The following is a 19,490-nucleotide window of genomic DNA, read 5'->3' as shown; positions in this document are numbered from 1 at the left end:
AGTATTCAAAATGAGAGAACCAGGAAAACTACAAGCTCTAAAACAGAGGAAGAGTTGCCACAAGTAACAGAAGTATCACTTCTATTTGGGAGTGACTGGATGATTAGAGCTCGAAAACTACTGTGAAACATCAAAAATTGATCAAATTCCAAGAAGTGAAATACCCTAGTAGAGCAAGAGAAGAAGACAGTACCTATGGAATATATTTTTTAAGACTCCGAACTTCATAAGTAATAAAATAATTCATTTCAAATTTTTAAAAATCATCTCATCTGAGAATTATATATACATTCTTTTTTAAAAACTCCAGTCATGGGGCACTTGGGTGGCTCAGTCGGCTAAGTGTCTGCCTTCAGCTCAGGTCATGATTCTAGGGTCCTAGGATCGAGCCCTGTGTCCGGCTTCTTGCTCAGCAGGAGCCTGCTTCTCCCCTCTCTCCACCACCTCATTCATGCTTTCTCATGCTCTCTCTCTCAAATAAATAAAATCTTTAAAAACAAAAAACAGGGCAGCCTGGGTGGCTCAGCAGTTTAGCACCGCCTTCAGCCCAGGGCATAATCCTAGAGTCCCATGTCAGGCTCCCTGCATGGAGCCTTGTTCTCCCTCTGCTGTGTCTCTGCCTCTCTCTCTCTTTCTCTCTGCGTATTCTCATGAATAAATAAATAAAATCTTTTTTAAAATAAATAAATAAAATAAAAACAAAAACAGAAACACTCCAGTTACATAGCTATACTATTCTGAAACAAACCACAATTAAATTCTCACCACTTCTAAATAAATAATAATAAAGTCCACAGAAGCATGACTTTTTTTTTTAATAATTAAGAATCTAACAAGGAAAACAGAATTCCAAGAAGCCAAGATAGAAGACAGCGTGTATATATCCATTATACCCATCAGGAGCATCTAAAATCCAATTTAAACTTGACAAGATTCTAAGGGGTGCCTGAAAATATAATTCTGAGAACCCAAATGATAAAAAGCAAAAAGTGATGCAGACACCTGGGAACTCTAATGCCATCTTAAGAACCATGAGAGCCAAGTAAGACAGTCTGATGGTGTACCCCTCCAGCACTATCCTCCACTATTTCTATTTATTCCACTTTATAGAAAGGAACTACAGAACCAGTTGGGGAGACTCCAATTGAACAAACTAGCAGTGGATAGCAAACCATATCAGGAAAAAAATAAATTAAAATGGTAATTTCTCTCCCAGCAGTGAAGTGGAAATGAAGCAGAGACTCCTAGACACTTATAAATGAGGGAAAACTGATCCCCGAACCATATGACATCTGTTAGGATGAATGAGAACTGAACATAGTACTTCAGCAAAGAAAAAGGACCAATGTTCATTCTTTTTGAATCTGGAGAAGAGTAGTAGCACACATTTTCCTAGGCTCCTGCAATGCTCAGTTCTACCAAGGTGGTTTGTTATAAACAGACAAAAACTATTCCTCAGTCAATAGGAAGCTTACAAACAACTAAATCCTATGTCATGAGAGGCTAGAGTTAATTGAGAAGCCTTGTGGCTGGCCAGATGACCTGACATTAGACCAAAGATGAAAAGAAAAAGTCAATGGAACTTTAACAAGTTGGGGGCAAAGGAAAGGGTGGTCAAATAGGAGTCCAGAGGGTCTACTAGCTATGGAGGTGCAGTTCTCTCCCATTAGGAGCAATTTACAGTTACTGGTAGTGACTGAAAAGCAAAGCAGCACCACAGGAGATGCAATAAACTTTCTGGAGTGGTGAACTTACCATCCGAGAATCTCTCCCCACATAATCCCCTCATGTCCATACAAGAAGAATTATAATTTCAGGAAACTCATGGTTACCCCCATGCCTGCCTATGGCCACCTGATAAATCCATGACTCCAGACCACAAAGTCTCACCACAAGGACTCTGCCATTGACTCCTCTATGACTTGGGCAAGAATGCTTCACTCTCAAATCTTTGGATCGGAACCTGCACATCTGTCAAAGACAAGTTAAACACTAATGTTTCTTCCAGCACTAAAGTGAAGCCTCTGTAGAAGGACAATCCATTTCCTGAAAAACAGCATATGGGTTAACTGTTGCTGTTACCAGTCTCTGCCTTCTCACAAGAGATGACCTAAGAAATCCAAGTGAAAATACCATGCTCTCCCAGCAAAAAAAAACCCATGACAAGAAAAGATAAGGCCATCTATGTCACTCACTAAGAGCCACTTACCATCTAGTAGGTCTTCCGCATCATCCCTGCCGTGCTCCTCCACTGCCACCTCCTCCTCCTCCTCCTCCTCTTCCGCATCCTCCAGCTCCACGTCCGGGTCCAGGTCTGGATCGCTCCCTGAGGCGGATTCGTCTGACATGGCTCCCAGAGGTCCTCAGTGGGCATTACCGACTCATGGTCCACCACAGGGGTCCTGCAAGGAGGACAAGAGGCATCAGAATCACCAAGCACTTCACTTAGGAACAGGAATCTTTCAAAGAGAAAATGCCAAGGATGAATTTCAACCTTCCTCACAAGTGCACTGACACTAATATATGTTTTGGGGACTCTGCCAGCTCAAGCTTCTCTTAGGTGCTTGGACAAGAAAAAAAAATTTTTAAGAAAATATTTTTTTTTTTTTTATAAACACATGACTTTTTTTTATAATTTTTTTTTTTATTTATGATAGTCATACAGAGAGAAAGAGAGAGAGGCAGAGACACAGGCAGAGGGAGAAGCAGGCTCCATGCACCGGGAGCCTGATGTGGGATTCGATCCCGGGTCTCCAGGATCACGCCCTGGGCCAAAGGCAGGCGCCAAACCGCTGCGCCACCCAGGGATCCCTTAAGAAAATATTTTAAAGTGAAAAAACAAACACACTCTATGTCTCAGAATTTCCATTTCTTCATTCCTTCAATTTCCTGAGCACCAATTTTTCATATCTTGATATATCCATACATATACATATATACATTAAGGATATTTAATCACAGACACTGTACTAGGCTTTGGGGACACAATAGGAAGCACAACAAATTATGTTGGGGAGTTGGTCTATGCCAGAAGGAGATCAGAGGCCAGAGGGTGCCACACAGACATCTGGAGGGAGTGTGTTCCAGGCAGAGTGAGCAGCAAGGGCAGAGCCCTGGAGTGAGAGTAACTGGGAGTACTCAGGAAACAAGGAGTGGGTCCTGCCTGGAGCTGCCTTAATGTACCACCTAGAAGATAGTACACTCTCCAATCACCTGGATGGAGGGCATCTAGCAGGCACCACACTGCCATTCTTCCTAAGTATGTGGGGAGCTTCAGGCTCCTATAACCATCTCTACTCTCAGGCCCTGCCCTACCTCTTATCCCAGTTCCAGCTCCATTTCTTCCAAGAAGTCTTGGTCAACTGCCCCTAGTCTTCTGGAATCAATTCCCTTTTCTGAACTCCAGTAACCATACTTGACCATGCTGACCTTCATATGGGCTACCCAGCAAAGTGGTTTGCCTTCTGTGTTTTCTCAACTGCAGACCCAAAAGAAACCACTAAGGGCAGGGGATTAAGTGGGAACTGTTTCTTTGTATCCTGGAGATGGAAGCATGTCCTATTCAGATCATTCATTCATTCATTCATTCACATTCACTCCCTCATTTGTCAATTTGCTCTATTATGTCTACTATGTGCCAGGTAGTACAGGTAGTACGCATGTCTGTCTGTCTCTCTCACTTGCTCTACTTTACTATTAGCTATAAAGGTCATTTCTCCTTGAGAGGGAACACAACAAGATAAAGAGAAAGCTAGACAAACTGCTTTGTGATAGAGCAAACATTAGCAAAATGTTAACATAAAGATTCACTGACCAATTCTTTCAATTATTCTATATATTTCAAATTTTCCATAATGAAATGGGGGGGAGGAGCACAAAATAAATAATCTTTTCTAAGACAAACTGCTACAGACACATCCACAATCAGGTTATCCTAAAATTCCTCCCTTCTCCCAAAATAAAAACCAAAACACAAGTCTCTAATTATTCAACACAAAAACTATTCCAGAACTGAAATCTCTTATTAAGGTCCAGACACAATTTGAAACAGAACTTTTACATTCTCCTAAGAAGACAGAAACAAAATGAAGTAAACTGAATCCTTAGAGTTCTGGAAAACTAGAATTTAAATTTAAGACTCTTTAGTCAACAACCATAGGAATTACGAATGTTGTGTGTACTGATGGATCATGTACTTAGCCTCTCAAGGAAGGCAAAAAAAACAGCTGAAATATGATTTAGTAATAAAATTTAAATTTTCTCGTTAATAGCATACTTCCAAAAACACCTACAAAGCGTGTTAAGGCAGAGGAAAGAAAGGTGTTCCACAAATACAAATTAATATAACTAATGCATTCACTGAATAACAAAGCATATTCCAAATTTCTGAGGGAATAACTATCTTATGTCTTTAAGTTCATTAAGTTTTAGAAAGGAAGCAGTAAATCAATTAGATGTCATCAGCTTTGGAAGTGAAATTTATTCTGAATATGTGTATGATGATAATTCAACAGCAGCTACTCTGTGCGGAAGTCAATGTTTGTAATCAGCATAACCCCTCTGGTTCATCCTACACTGCTTGAGATAAGTGTTTTGCTTACAGCGTGTTTGCCTGATTATGGAGTAGCTTTTAGAGGACAATTTTTAATTAGCTAGTACCTTTAAGTAATCTGAATGCCTGTCATTTTAGAGAAGAAATTGTGTAGTAGTGAAAGAATGACAACCACTTAGATGTAAACAGTAACAAGGAGACGCCTCCTGTAAGTCCCCAGTTAATGAATATCTTCAAAAACCTCAGCCCCAAGCTCCTGATAGAAGCAAATATCACTTAAACATCAACAACCACACATACTATTAGAATATGAGACATTTCCAGACTCCTACTCAAAACATTTTAAAAACAGGACACTTTGGAGACGCCTGGGGTGCTCAGTGGTTGAGCATCTGCCTTCTGCCCAGGGCGTGATCCTGGAGTCCCGGGATCAAGTCCCTCATCGGGCTCCCTGTATGGAACGTGTTTCTCTCTCTGCCTATGTCTCTGCCTCTCTCTCCGAGTTTCTCATGAATAAAAAATAAATTAAAATTTAAATTAAAAAAAAAAACACACACAAAAAAACCCAGGACACTTTAAAACAATACCCAGGTGATCAGATGCCCAAAACGGAGAATACACTAGAAGTGATGGATTTCTTAAGTCCCACCAAAATTGGTTATTTTCTTTCCCTACCTTCTTTGAACCACCAAATTTCTTTACAGAGATGACACAATGAATTCTTTTCTCTACTCTTCAGAATCACACCAAATACTTAAGGGGCAGGTTTTGCTGTTACTGATCTCCTTCAAGAAAGTAACAAAGGGAAAACAGCAGGGGAAAAGCTGATCCTGGCCAGCAGCAGCGCAGTCAATTACATTCTGTCTCTATGGAGTTCCACCTACACATACGAACACTTCCAAGTCAGTACAGCCTTTCAAGCACAAAGAAGGCAGCCCTGATTCAAGAAATTAACTCTCAGTAGAACTGTTAAGCAGACATAAGGAAAAAAGTTGGTAAGGCAAAAATGCATCTCCCTCATTTGCTCCTCAACCCATGTAAAACTCTGTCTCAATCTCCAGGGAATAGGAGCTCTAGGAGAGATTATGGGTGTGCTGTACCTTAATGAGGACCTGTATTCCTACAAAGCAAATTCTGGGAATCAAATTCTATTTTAATGAAACTGGAGAACTAGCTATTTAAAGAAGCTCTAAAAAGAACCACTCGGAAAAGTAAATATTCAATCTCTAAGTAATATGTTAATGTCTATAGTTTAATATATTGGGTTTACTAAAGGAAGCTGTAATTATGAAGAAACCCACAGCCAATCCCTTTCCAGCCCTTTATAGCAATCTTTTTTTTTTTAACTTTTTTTTGTGGTATATTTTTTTATTGGAGTTCGACTTGCCAACATATAGTATAACACCCAGTGCACATCCCATCAAGTGCCCCTCTCAGTGCCCCATCACCCAGTTACCCCTTCCCTCCGCCCACCTCCCGTTCCACCACCCCCTGTTCGTTTCCCAGTTAGGAGTCTCTCATGTTCTGTCACCCTCTCAGATATTTCCCACTCATCTTCTCTCCTTTCCCCTTTAATCCCTTTCACTATTTTTTATATCCCCTGAATGAATGAAACCATACAATGTTTGTCCTTCTCCAATTGACTTACTTCACTCAGCATAATACCCTCCAGTTCCATCCACGTTGAAGCAAATGGTGGATATTTGTTACTTCTAATGGCTGTGTAATATTCCATTGTATACATATATCACATCTTCTTTATCCATTCATCTTTCGATGGACACCGAGGCTCCTTCCACAGTTTGGCTATTGTGGACATTGCTGCTATAAACATCGGGGTGCAGGTGTCCCGGAGTTTCACTGCATCTGTATCTTTGGGGTAAATCCCCAGCAGTGCAATTGCTGGGTCATAGGGTACCTCTATTTTTATCTCTTCGAGGAACCTCCACAGTTTTCCAGAATGGCTGTACCAGTTCACATTCCCACCAACAGTGCAAGAGGGTTCCCCTTTCTCCACATCCTCTCCCAACATTTGTTGTTTCCTGTCTTGTTAATTTTTACTGTTCTCACTGGTGTGAGGTGGCATCTCATTGTGGTTTTGATTTGTATTTCCCTGATGGCAAGGGATGCGGAGCATTTTCTCATGTGCTTGTTGGTCATGTCTGTGTCTTCCTCTGTGAAATTTCTGTTCATGTCTTTTGCCCATTTCATGATTGGAATGTTTGTTTCTTTGTTTAATAAGTTCTTTATAGTTCTGGGATACTAGCCCTTTTTCTGATATGTCATTTGCAAATATCTTCTCCCATTCTGTAGGTTGTCTTTTAGTTTTGTTGACTGTTTCTTTTGCTGTGCAGAAGTTTTTTATCTTGATTAAGTCCCAATAGTTCGGGGATCCCTGGGTGGCTCAGCGGATTGGCGCCTGCCTTTGGCCCAGGTGTGATCCTGGGGTCCCAGAATCGAGGCCCGTGTCAGGTTCCCTGCGTGGAGCCTGCTTCTCCCTCTGCCTATGTCTCTGCCTCTCTCTGTGTGTCTCTCATGAATAAATAAAATAAAAATTTTTTTAAAAAGTCCCAATACTTCATTTTTGCTTTTGTTTCTCTTGCCTTCGTAGATGTATCTTGCAAGAAGTTGCTGTGACCAAGTTCAAAAAAAGGTGTTGCCTGTGTTCTCCTCTAGGATTTTGATGGATTCTTGTCTCACATTTAGATCTTTCATCCATTTTGAGTTTATCTTGGTGTATGGTATAAGAGAATGGTCTAGTTACATTCTTCTGCATGTGGATGTCCAATTTTCCCAGCACCATTTATTGAAGAGACTGCCCTTTTTCCAGTGGATGGTCTTTCCTGCTTTGTCGAATATTAGTTGACCACAGAGTTGAAAGCCCATTTCTGGGTTCTCTATTCTGTTCCATTGATCTATGTGTCTGTTTTTGTGCCAGTACCACACTGTCTTGATGATCACAGCTTTGTAGTACAACTTGAAATCCAGCATTGTGATGCTGGCTATTCAGGGTCTGGTTTTCTTTTTCATTTTTTTTTTTTAAAGTATTTTTTTTTTAATTTTTTTTTTTAAATTTTTTTTTATTTATTTATGATAGTCACAGAGAGAGAGAGGCAGAGACACAGGCGGAGGGAGAAGCAGGCTCCATGCACCGGGAGCCTGATGTGGGATTCGATCCCGGGTCTCCAGGATCGCGCCCTGGGCCAAAGGCAGGCGCCAAACCGCTGCGCCACCCAGGGATCCCTGGTTTTCTTTTTCAATATTCCACTGGCTATTTGGGGTCTTTTCTGATTCCACATAAATCTTAAGATTATTTGTTCCAACTCTCTGAAGAAAGTCCATGGTATTTTGATAGGGATTGCATGGAATGTGAAAACTGCCCTGGGTAGCACTGACATTTTCACAATATTAATTCTTCCAATCCATGAGCATGGAATATTTTTCCATATCTTTGTGTCTTCCTCAATTTCTTTCAGAAGTATCCTGTAGTTTTTAGGGTATAGATCCTTTATCTCTTTCATTAGGTTTATTTCTAGGTATCTTATACTTTTGGGTACAATGGTAAATGGGATTGATGCCTTAATTTCTCTTTCTTCAGTCTCATTGTTTATGTATAGAAATGCCACTGATTTCTGGGCATTGATTTTGTATCCTGCCACATTGCCTTCCATCTTCAATATTAAGACCTTCCATCTTAAGACGAAGAAAAAGGTTCCTCTGATTTGCTAAGCTCAAAAACATGGACACCTGTCTATAAAGCAGTGCCTAGCCAAGAATCAGTGAAATTAATCATGCGGGCCCAGCTCTAAGACACAACCCTGGGGAAGAGAATACACAGAAGGGAAAAACACAAAGACAAACACATACTTGCAAAGTCTTTCTTCACAAAGCAGACCATGCTTAGAGAGTCTACACTGAAATCATAAACGGTGGCACATACTGCCTCCCCCCTTCAGGGCAGCCCATGCAATTTCAGAGATGTCTTTCTGGTCCTCAGCAGCATCCTGATGCTGTGTTTGATATAAAAGAAACCATTCCAAGGGATGCCTGGGTGGCTCAGCGGTTGAGCATCTGTCTTCAGCTCAGGGTCATGATCCCAGGGTCCCGGGATCAAGTCCCACATAGGGCTCCCAGCATGGAACCTGCTTCTCTCTCTGCCTCTCTCTCTCTGTCTCTCATGAATAAATAAATAAAATCTTAAAAAAGAAAGAAAGAAAGAAACCATTCTAAACTGCCATGTCCTCATTAATTTTGGTGACCCTGAGTTGTATTAAATTTCCTCAAATTATCTCAAAGCAATTCCACAGCCGAGTGCCACACACACTTCTTTTTCCATTAAGAATATAAACAAAACCATGCATTTATGATAATATACAAGGGGGAAAAGCCTTAAGAGCATGAAAACATTCAGTCCAAAACTTTAGGCAACACTTATCCAAAGAAATTGCATTATTCAAGCAATTTATATAATTCAAAGACTTAAAAAAAAAGTTTAGTCCATTTCCAGTACTCCCAGAGTAAAGGATTCTTCCAGCCTGCTGAGAGATCCACTATGGATCTCTTAAGTTATTTCAAAACACCTTTTCTGGGCAAGAGAAAAACCTGACACATATATGTAGCCCAAATGCCTTTTGATTATCTTTCAGTTACTTAAAAACACATTTAATACATACAAAGCAGCCACAGAGATAGAAAGTGACACAGCTCAAAATATTTTATTTGGAAATCTAAGGAGACTTCTGGCAATATGGACCTTAATTAAGACAGAATAAGGAAGAGAAGGTGAACAAAACATTCAGGACTCCAAGGAGCAGGGCCACAGGAGACAACTCTCTCTAAATGGCAATGCAGTGAAGCCAGGTCCAGGGACTCAGCACCAAGCACAACGAGGAACTGGAGCCATGTAATCAGTCAAGAAATCTAAATTCTAGCCATGCTTTATGGGAAACTAGTTGCACGACCTTGGTCAAATCAGTTCTCCCTCAGCTTCCATCATCCCTTTACACTACCCAGGAGATAGACAGACCCAAGTTCATCTTCCAGATTCTATGACAGCAGTTCTCAGAGGGTGGTCCAGGGACCCCTGGGATCCTCAAGACCCTTTCAAAGTAGCCACAAAGTAAAAATCATGCATAGGTTAAAGAGTCATTCAAAGTGCAAGATAGATCAATAGATTTTAATGCAACAGAATATAAACAGTTCTTTGATATAATTTCAAATTCCATATTACAATTAATCTTGAAACTACCACTAGTCAGAGTTACGGTACAGTATCAAAGAATACAATTATCTGAAAAGGCTGTTAACATAGTCCTCCCTTTTCCAACTACATTCTTCATCTACTTCAACAATACAGTAAGTCAACAAAACAGTAAGTCACGACATAAAGAAGCAGATTTGAGAATCTGTCTCTATTCAATCAGACGTTTTCAAATTTTCAAATGTGTAAAACAATTCTACTCCTAATTTTTTCATTTTGGAAAATATAGTTATTTTTTATTAAAAATTATTTATGTTTTGGACTACGAAGGGTGGAGCAGCAACATGGCAGTGCCTGGTGCAGGTGACTCTCTCAATGCTAAGAGTGGACAGGCCCCTGTGGCTCAGTGCATCGACCCGACCCGGGAGAAGCTGACTCCCGCGCAGCTGCAGTTCATGCGGCAAGTGGAGCTCGCCAAGTAGCAGAAGAGGCTGCTGCAAAGGCGGACCCAGAACATCCTGACCAGCCTGGGCATCGGGGCTGTGGTGTTAGCTATTTATGGCTACACCTTCTACTCCGTGTCCCAGGAGCGTTTCCTAGATGAGCTAGAGGATGAGGCCAAAGCTGCCCGAGCTCGAGCCCTCGCGAGGGCATCAGGACCCTGAACCAGATGGGCACTGCACGTCTCCAACCCGCTGGAGCTCCTTTCACATGGTGGATGATGCCCGGTGACCCTGTGGAAATCCAAGCCTGCGCACAGCATTGATGGCCTCAACCTTGAACGATGATTGAGCCCAAGAATTTATTGCACTTGGCCAGGTCAAGGGAGTATTGCCCACCTTACACAAACTGTGTCCATTGAACCCTTCTTGCAGTTTGTTTCTTTTTTTGAGAGCTGTATAACCTTGGCTTTTCTCAGGCTTTCAGACTTTGTGGTTTACCCTCTTTACCTCCCTGGGGCTTAGCTGTTATGGAGGTGGCAGCTGTGTATAATGTTGGAGCCTCAAGTGGGAAAGATGGAGTTAGGTTGAGAATAATAAACTGAGTCACCTCTCTTGGAGCCAAAAAAAAAAAAAATATATATATATATATATATATATATATATATATATATGTTTTAACAAATAATGAGTTTATAATTTTTTAAAGAAATTGATATTTTTGTTTTAGTTTCTAACACAGTAAACATTGACCATTATAACCCATATAAACAAAAGCTTTTTGGGATCTTCAATAATTTTTAAAGTATAAAAGGATTTAAGAACAAAGTGTTTGAGATCTATGGTCTTAGAGTCCCTATTTTCAGGTATCATAAAGAAAAATTGGCATTTTTTAAAAAATGTAACAAACAGAACCACATTACATGAATAACATAAATATCTAAACAGCTCCATTCTGTATTCAAACAAAAAGTACAAGATTAATCTAATATATTAATGATACACATGGGTTATTTTATAAATATAATTAACCATCAAGGGCAAACTTTCCCAGTGACTTAAGTTAATATTACATTTCCAAAGTCAAATTTTTACTTTTGCTATGGAATCTCGGCTATCCACATGCCACTTTAAATAAGTGGTCAAGGGTTGGGATGTCTGGGTGGCTCAGTGGTTTAGCACCTGCCTTTGGCTCAGGGCATGATCCTGGAGTCCCAGGATCGAGTCCCACATCGGGCTCCTTACATGGAGCCTGCTTCTCCCTCTGCCTGTGTCTCTGCCTTTCTCATTCTCTCTCTCTCGCTCTCTCTCTGTCACTCATGAATAAATAAATAAAATATTTAAAAATAAATAAAACATTTTTAAAAATAAATAAATAAAACATTTTTTTTAAACTTATTTAAGATAGTCACACAGAGAAAGAGAGAGAGAGAGGCAGGGCCACAGGCAGAGGGAGAAGCAGGCTCCATGCACCGGGAGCCCGACGTGGGATTCGATCCCGGGTCTCCAGGATCGCGCCCTGGGCCAAAGGCAGGTGCCAAACCGCTGCGCCACCCAGGGATCCCTAAATAAAACATTTTTAAAAATAAATAAAATGGTCAAGGGCTGAGGTTCCCTGTGCTTGCCCCCAAAGCTTCCCTAACTTAGGTCCTTCATCCAAGAGGTCACTGAGCAGCATATCCCTGCAGGATCAGTCCCAGGCATTTTGAAGAAGTAGGAATAAAACTCTAGAAGGCTGCTACTGAGGGAAGCAAATTTTAAAAACTCATTTTATTCTCCATGGAGTCAGCTGGAAAAAAAAGGGAGAAAGAGGGTGATAAACAATTGTGTTGGGAAGATATAAGCTAAAGCAGAGTGACAGCTTTGGCTATGAGAAGGCTATGTGATATAGGCTCTGCTCCTCAGAGGGACCTGGCTCTGAAAAATTCTCTCCCTCTCTCTCTCAATCACAAACACACACCACATGAACATTTTAAACCATCAGTATAATGTGAGGGTGATTAAAAAAAAAAGAAAAGAAAAAGAAGAAAGTAAGTTTCCTGAATCTCTGATAACAGAGGATGAGGCACGAGATCCCTGCAAACATTAGGCACCAACTTTGGTGAAGACTTCTCTGTATCTAGTCAACCTATCCACCAGACACAATCCTGAAAACCTCTAAGCCAGTAGCATTTCGACAAACCAAAGCTTTTAAAAATAAGACTATAGCAGAAACTCTACATAAATCCTTCTATAATACAAACAATAAACACAATTTTCCGAGTTGATATGGATCACTTCTGAGTTCCAATTGTCATTCATTTTAAAATAGCTGTAACTACATGGTATACGGGTTGCATACTATGGTTTTTCCTAAAATGGCATCTATTACAGACAAAAGTTTTAATGTAGGGCTACTATTTTATGACATATACTCATATTTCCAAAATATTCTACAGGAAAAAATACAACATACTAACATGACTGTTTTTACATGGTTACTCAAGTTTTTCACTTTGACTTTGCCAAGTGACTTGGGCACTCCGTGTGCTTAGCTCCTTAAACACATAGGTATATTCTTAATATCTTTTTTCTTTTTTTAAAGTAGGTTCCACACCCAACATGAGGCTTGAACTCATGGCCTTGAGAACAAGAGTTGCATGCACTACCAATGAAGCCAGCCAGGCAGGTGCCCCAACATAGGTAAACTCTTCTGGCTCTGCTTCTCTCAGTTCTAAAATAAATGGGAATATTAGTCAGGTGCAGACCCCTATGGTGCTTGTGGTACAAAACAAAAATGTATTTGGTCTTTTCCCCTGGTTCCTGGCAGAGCTCCCAAAATCCTTGGAATTTTCTGAGTGACAAGAGTGTCTTTTGCTGTTTACACTGAGCCTCCTTTTGATCAGACCTGAATTTGTGCCAATGAAGTGACTTGGGTGGGGCCCCCAGATAGCCTCAGGATGGAACTGGTCATCAGAAAGATTGAGTCTAGAAGGTTGGCACTTTCAGCCCTACCCACCAACCTCCCAAGATGGAGATGGGGAGCTGGAGATTAAGCTCTATAAAAACTCTTGAACATTGAGATTCAGAGAGCTTCTGAGGTCAGTGAACACATCAAGATACTAGAGGAATGGCACAACTAGAAAAGGTATTGAGCTCCATGCCACCCCTCCTCCATACCTTGCCCGATGCATCCCCTAGGCATCTTCTTCCATTTGGCTGTTCTGAGCTACATCCTTTAAAATAAACCGGTAAACATAATCAAAGTATGTTCCGGAGTTCTAAGAGTCATTCTTAGAAATTACTGAGCCATTTTGAGTTTATCTTTGCGTATGGTGCAAGAGAGTGGTCTAGTTTCATTCTTCTGCATGTGGATGTCCAATTTTCCCAGCACCATTTATTGCAGAGACTGTCTTTCTTCCAATGGATAGTCTTTCCTCCTTTATCGAATATTAGTTGACCATAAAGTTGAGGGTCCACTTCTGGATTCTCTTTTCTGTTCCATTGATCTATGTGTTTGTTTTTGTGCCAGTACCACACTGTCTTGATGACCACAGCTTTGTAGTACAACCTGAAATCTGGCATTGTGATGCCCCCAGATATGGTTTTCTTTTTTAAAATTCCCCTGGCTGGATCCCTGGGTGGCGCAGCGGTTTGGCGCCTGCCTTTGGCCCAGGGCAGGATCCTGGAGACCCGGGATCGAATCCCACGTCGGGCTCCCGGTGTATGGAGCCTGCTTCTCCCTCTGCCTATGTCTCTGCCTCTGTGTGTGTGTGTGTGTGTGTGTGTGTGACTATCATAAATAAAAATTTAAAAAAATAAATAAATAAATAAATAAATAAATAAATAAATAAATAAATAAAATAAAATTCCCCTGGCTATTCAGGGTCTTTTCTGATTCCACACAAATCTTAAAATAATTTGTTCTAACTCTGAAAAAAGTCCATGGTATTTTGATAGGGATTGCATTAAACGTGTAAATTGCCCTGGGTAACATTGACATTTTCACAATATTAATTCTGCCAATCCATGAGCATGGAATATTTTTCCATCTCTTTGTGTCTTCCTCAATTTCTTTCAGAAGTGTTCCATAGTTTTTAGGGTATAGATCCTTTACCTCTTTGGTTAAGTTTATTCCTAGGTATCTTATGCTTTTGGTGCAATTGTAAATGGGATTGACTCCTTAATTTCTCTTTCTTCAGTCTCATTGTTAGTGTATAGAAATGCCACTGACTTCTGGGCATGGATTTTGTATCCTGCCACGCTGCCAAATTGCTGTATGAGTTCTAGCAATCTTGGGGTGGAGACTTTTGGGTTTTCTATGTAGAGTATCAGGTCATCGGCGAAGAGGGAGAGTTTGACTTCTTCTTTGCCAATTCGAATGCCTTTAATGTCTTTTTGTTGTCTGATTGCTGAGGCTAGCACTTCTAGTACTGTGTTGAATAGCAGTGGTGAGAGTGGACATCCCTCTCTTGTTCCTGATCTTAGGGGAAAGGCTCCCAGTGCTTCCCCATTGAGAATGATATTTGCTGTGGGCTTTTCATAGATGGCTTTTAAGATGTTGAGGAATGTTCCCTCTCTCCCTATACTCTGAAGAGTTTTGATCAGGAATGGATGCTGTATTTTGTCAAATGCTTTCTCTGCATCTAATGAGAGGATCATATGGTTTTTGGTTTTTCTCTTGCTGATATGAGGAATCACATTGATTGTTTTACGAGTGTTGAACCAGCCTTGTGTCCTGGGAATAAGTCCTACTTGGTCATGGTGAATAATTTTCTTAATGTACTGTTAGATCCTATTGGCTAGTATCTTGTTGAGAATTTTTGCATCTTACACTGTTGGTGGGAATGTGAAATGGTGCAGCCACTCTGGAAAACTGTGTGGAGGTTCCTCAAAGAGTTAAAAATAGACCTGCCCTATGACCCAGCAATTGCACTGTTGGGGATTTACCCCAAAGATACAGATGCAATGAAACGCCGGGACACCTGCACCCCAATGTTTATAGCAGCAATGTCCACAATAGCCAAACTGTGGAAGGAGCCTCAGTGTCCATCGAAAGATGAATGGATAAAGAAGATGTGGTTTATGTATGCAATGGAATATTACTCAGCCATTAGAAATGACAAATATCCACCATTTGCTTCAATGTGGGTGGACCTGGAGGGTATTATGCTGAGTGAAATGAGTCAATCGGAGAAGGACAAACGTTATATGGTCTCATTCATTTGGTGAATATAAATAATAGTGAAAGGGAATAGAAGGGAAGGGAGAAGAAATGGGTAGGAAATATCAGAAAGGGAGACAGAACATGAAGACTCCTAACTCTGGGAAACAAACTAGGTGTGGTGGAAGGGGAGGAGGGCGGGGGGGGGGGGTGAATGGGTGACGGGCACTGAGGGGGGCACTTGACGGGATGAGAACTGGGTGTTATTCTGTATGTTGGCAAATTGAACACCAATAAAAAATAAAATTTATTATTAAAAAAAAAAAGAAATTACTGAGCCAAGGACACCTGGTGGCTCAGCGATTGAGTGTCTGCCATTGGCTCGGGACGTGATCCCGGTGCTGGGATCAAGTCCTGCATCAGGCTCCCTGCAAGGAGACTGCTTCTCCCTCTATGTCTCTGCCTCTCTCTCTGTGTCTCTCATGAACATATAAATAAAATCTTTAAAGAAGAAAAAAAAATTACTGAGCCAAAGGAGAGAGTCATGGAACTCTTGATTTACGGTCAGTCAGAAGTATGGGTAATCAAGGACTTGCAGCTGGCATCTGAAGTAGGGGCAAGTCTTGCAGGACTTCGTCCTTAGCCTTAGGGTCTCTGCTAAATCGAGATAGTGTCAGAAATGAATTGTTGGATCCCTGCTCGGTATCTGGAGAATCAGAGAATTGGTTACTGGTACTGGAAAACATCCCAGTGCCACAAGGATTTAAGTGACAAATCACAGAAAAAAAATTATATCTGAAAAGTGCAGAAAGTCTGAAGATCCACTGTTTCTTGACTTCCCATGTACAAAAATAAATTGTGTATTTACTTCAATGCAAGAGGTAATCTGCACCTTTAAACTATTAAATGTCACATTTCTGGTGGACTTAGATTATTAAGTGGTACAGAGATTAAAAATGAAAATCCGTATTAGGTTCACCTCTCAAATCACAAAAAAGGAAAAGAACCACAGATCAGTCAAATCTGTTTCAGATGCATTCTTTTCTGTATTTCTAATGGATGATAAAAACTGATTATGAGGAGAAAACTCACAGAACCAATAAGGATCATTAGTAATTTAAGCAGTTCAAAATACATAGAGTCTAACCATTACTTGTCTATTAGATACTTCCCTTAGCCAACAAAACACCCTCTTACACTGCCAAATCTATTAGCAGCTGCCAAACGTGGAAGAATAAAAATGAGTCCTATTCAAACACAACCCCTTTCTTCTCAAAGTGGCAGCACCTTTCTCTAGAATGCCATGAGGAAGTCAGGATTAGAATGCGAACTAGAAGGTAAGAATACTGGGGCTAACTGTGTACACCCCACCATATATGTAAAATAATTCTTGAAAAATTGTTTCAGATTAAAGGAGACTAAATGCAATGTGGGATCCTGGATTAGATCTTGGACCTGGAGAAGAAAATAGCTATAAAAGCCAGTCCTGAGGACAACAGTTGAAGCAACTGAAATGAACTATGGGTTATACAATAGTATTGTATCAATATCATGTTTCCGGATTTTGAGACTTGTTTTGCGGTTATATTAGAAAATGTCTTTGGGGTGGGGGGGCGGTGCTGGGTAGCTCGGTCCATTAAGCATCCAACTCTTAATTTTAGTACAGGTCATGATCTCAGGGTCCTGAGACTGAGCCCCCTGTCTGGGCTCTCCGCTCAGGGGGGAGACTGCTTCCCCTCTCTCTCCCTCTGCCCCTTAACCTACTCATGTGTACAAGCATACACATGCTTGCTCTCTCTCTCTCTCTCTCTCTCTCTCAAATAAATAAATCTTTAAGAAAAAAGAAAATGCCTTTAGGAATTACACATGAAGCATTTGTGTATTTAAGAAATACACAATAAAATTAAAAATCTTCTAAAAGACAGTTTAACAAGAAAATAAAATCATCTATTCCTAGTTCTCCAAAGATTTAAACACTTGAGTACGAAAATCTTATTTCAAAGTACAGAATTGAAAGATTACCTATCTGACTATTCTCTATAGTTAATTAGTAACACATCAGTATGAAACTTCCTTTTCTTTAAGACACAAAAATGTAGGGTTAAAAGGCTTATAATTAAGCTTTCCAGCATCCCCATGTGCAGACAGGATGTCCTCTTGGCAGGAGATAGGCCTCTCTCTCTCTCTCTCTTCTCTTGAGCCCAGCAGGAGCTGGAATCATCTCTGAGGCAAGTCTCACCTGGGTTCCCTCTGGAAGGCTCTAGGTCTGGTCAATGTCATAAACAAATAGCACCCCACAGGCAGGTAGAAATTGGACTCACCAGCTCACCCTCCCTCTTTGTATAGATGTGGTCCAATCTGAACAGTCTTCTAAGGAGCCTTATGTAATTTATCTAGATTACATGTTTCACTGTTACTTATGGCCAAGGTTACTGAACCTGTGCTCAGTTCTTAGGCTCCTACACACACATACACACACACACACACACACACAGATGCATGTGCATGCATGCACTTCAGCATTACAGAAATAAGGAGCTTAAAATTCATACCACTGAACCACTTACTTTAGTACACTTGCCCTATGTCTCTCTCTGGTCATGAGTATTGATGAAAACAGTGATATCTGAACATTAGCAAAACTAAGTGGAAAAAAGAGTGTACACTTGACCTAAAGCCAATACAGTGAAGTAGAAAAAAAAAACCTGCTTCTTTCAAACTTCTCTCTTCTTTGGGGAAAAGCATATGGAGTCTGGACAAAACTCAGGCTTCAGATTTGTAAGTAAGAAGAGGACCTGCAGGGGGTGCCTTGGTGGCTCAGTGGGTTAAGCATCTGCTTTTGGCTCAGGTCATGATCCCAGGGTCCTGGGATGAAGCCCCAGAGTCTGGCTCTCTGCTCAGTGGGGAGTCGGCCTCTCCCTCTGCACCTCTCCTCCACTCATATTCTCTCTCATGTGCATTCACTCTCTCAAATAAATAAAATCTTAAGAAAGAAAAAAAGAAGAGGACCTGCAGGAAAACCTCATCTCTATAAACACAAAATAACAGATGTTGACCATCTCTCAAAGACTGGAACATGGCTTGTGTAGTAGATGCACACACCAACCAGGTACCTCTCATCCCTCTTCAGATAAAGATGCTTATTCCATGAAGACAAGCCATAACTTCATTGCACCATATAGGATGTACAGAAACCAAGATAATTCACACAAGAATCTTATGGCCATGATACTGTCTTGGTAGAGGGGACAAAGGGCACAGATTGAGATGAACAAAAAGTCTGAGTAAATACTTTAAAGAAAAAAGTAACTGACAGTTATTTTGTAGAAAGAATGGTCAAAGGAAAAGGCAGAAAGGTTAGTGATGAATTCAGTCCAAAACCTAGGTATGATATAAAAAGACACTATGCTAGGCATTGTGGGAATAATACAAATATATGCCTCAAAGAATGATGCAGAGTAAGAAGCTATAAGACTATCTGACTCCAAAACAGAAAGAATCAATGTCATTTTGGGACACCAAAGAAATCTGTAGCATTTGAGTAAATAACAAATTCCAAGTCAAATCTAGTCTTAATTTAAAATGATGTCCCATGGGACGCCTGGGTGGCTTAGCAGTTGAGCGTCTGCCTTTGGCTCAGGGCGTGATCCCGGAGTCCCAGGATTAAGTCCCACATAGAGCTCCCTGCATGGAGCCTGCTTCTTCCTCTGCCTATGTTTCTGCCTCTCTCTCTCTCTGTGTCTCATGAATAAATAAAAATTTTTAAAAAATAATAAAATAAAATGATATCCCTAATACAAAAATGGAAAATGATATTTTTGTCCCACTAGGAAATTTACAATGCATTTTCCCCCTAATTATACTAAACATTTGCCCTAAATACATTCACACTCTCTTATTTGATCCCTGGTGCCCAAGATTTCATTCACCCTCATGCAGTTAAGGGTACAGTCCAGACCCACATGGTTTCTCTCAAACCAGGTGAGGCTGCCCTGGAATTAAACCACAAGCCTCTGCCACATCACCACTTACTATGCCGACCTACAACAGTTGGCAACCACCATCCTAGAATAATCTAGTTGACTGAGAGTGAAGAATAAAAGTGGAACACCTAGAGACAACTGCCAAATCTCAAGGGCAGAGACTCCAGGCCTG

General features: G+C 40.7%; 1 protein-coding gene and 1 pseudogene across 3 annotated transcripts in view; one reads left to right on the top strand and one right to left on the bottom strand.

Annotated features, from left to right (window-relative positions):
- Window positions 1-19,490, bottom strand: part of RAD54L2 (RAD54 like 2) — a 123,982-nt gene that overhangs the window by 73,645 nt on the left and 30,847 nt on the right. For all 3 annotated transcript variants that reach the window (XM_041761072.1, XM_041761073.1, XM_041761071.1), the window contains one exon: window positions 2,210-2,402. In XM_041761072.1, the coding sequence (XP_041617006.1) occupies window positions 2,210-2,348 (139 nt within the window). In that variant the 5' untranslated portion in view covers window positions 2,349-2,402. The remainder of the gene's footprint in view (window positions 1-2,209; window positions 2,403-19,490) is intronic.
- Window positions 9,807-10,457, top strand: LOC121494531 (annotated as a pseudogene).

The sequence above is a fragment of the Vulpes lagopus genome, chromosome 7 (genome assembly GCF_018345385.1).
Source record: "Vulpes lagopus strain Blue_001 chromosome 7, ASM1834538v1, whole genome shotgun sequence".
NCBI lineage: Eukaryota > Metazoa > Chordata > Mammalia > Carnivora > Canidae > Vulpes > Vulpes lagopus.
Note: the sequence above shows the minus strand (reverse complement) of the source record. Positions and strands in the feature narration are given on the sequence as shown.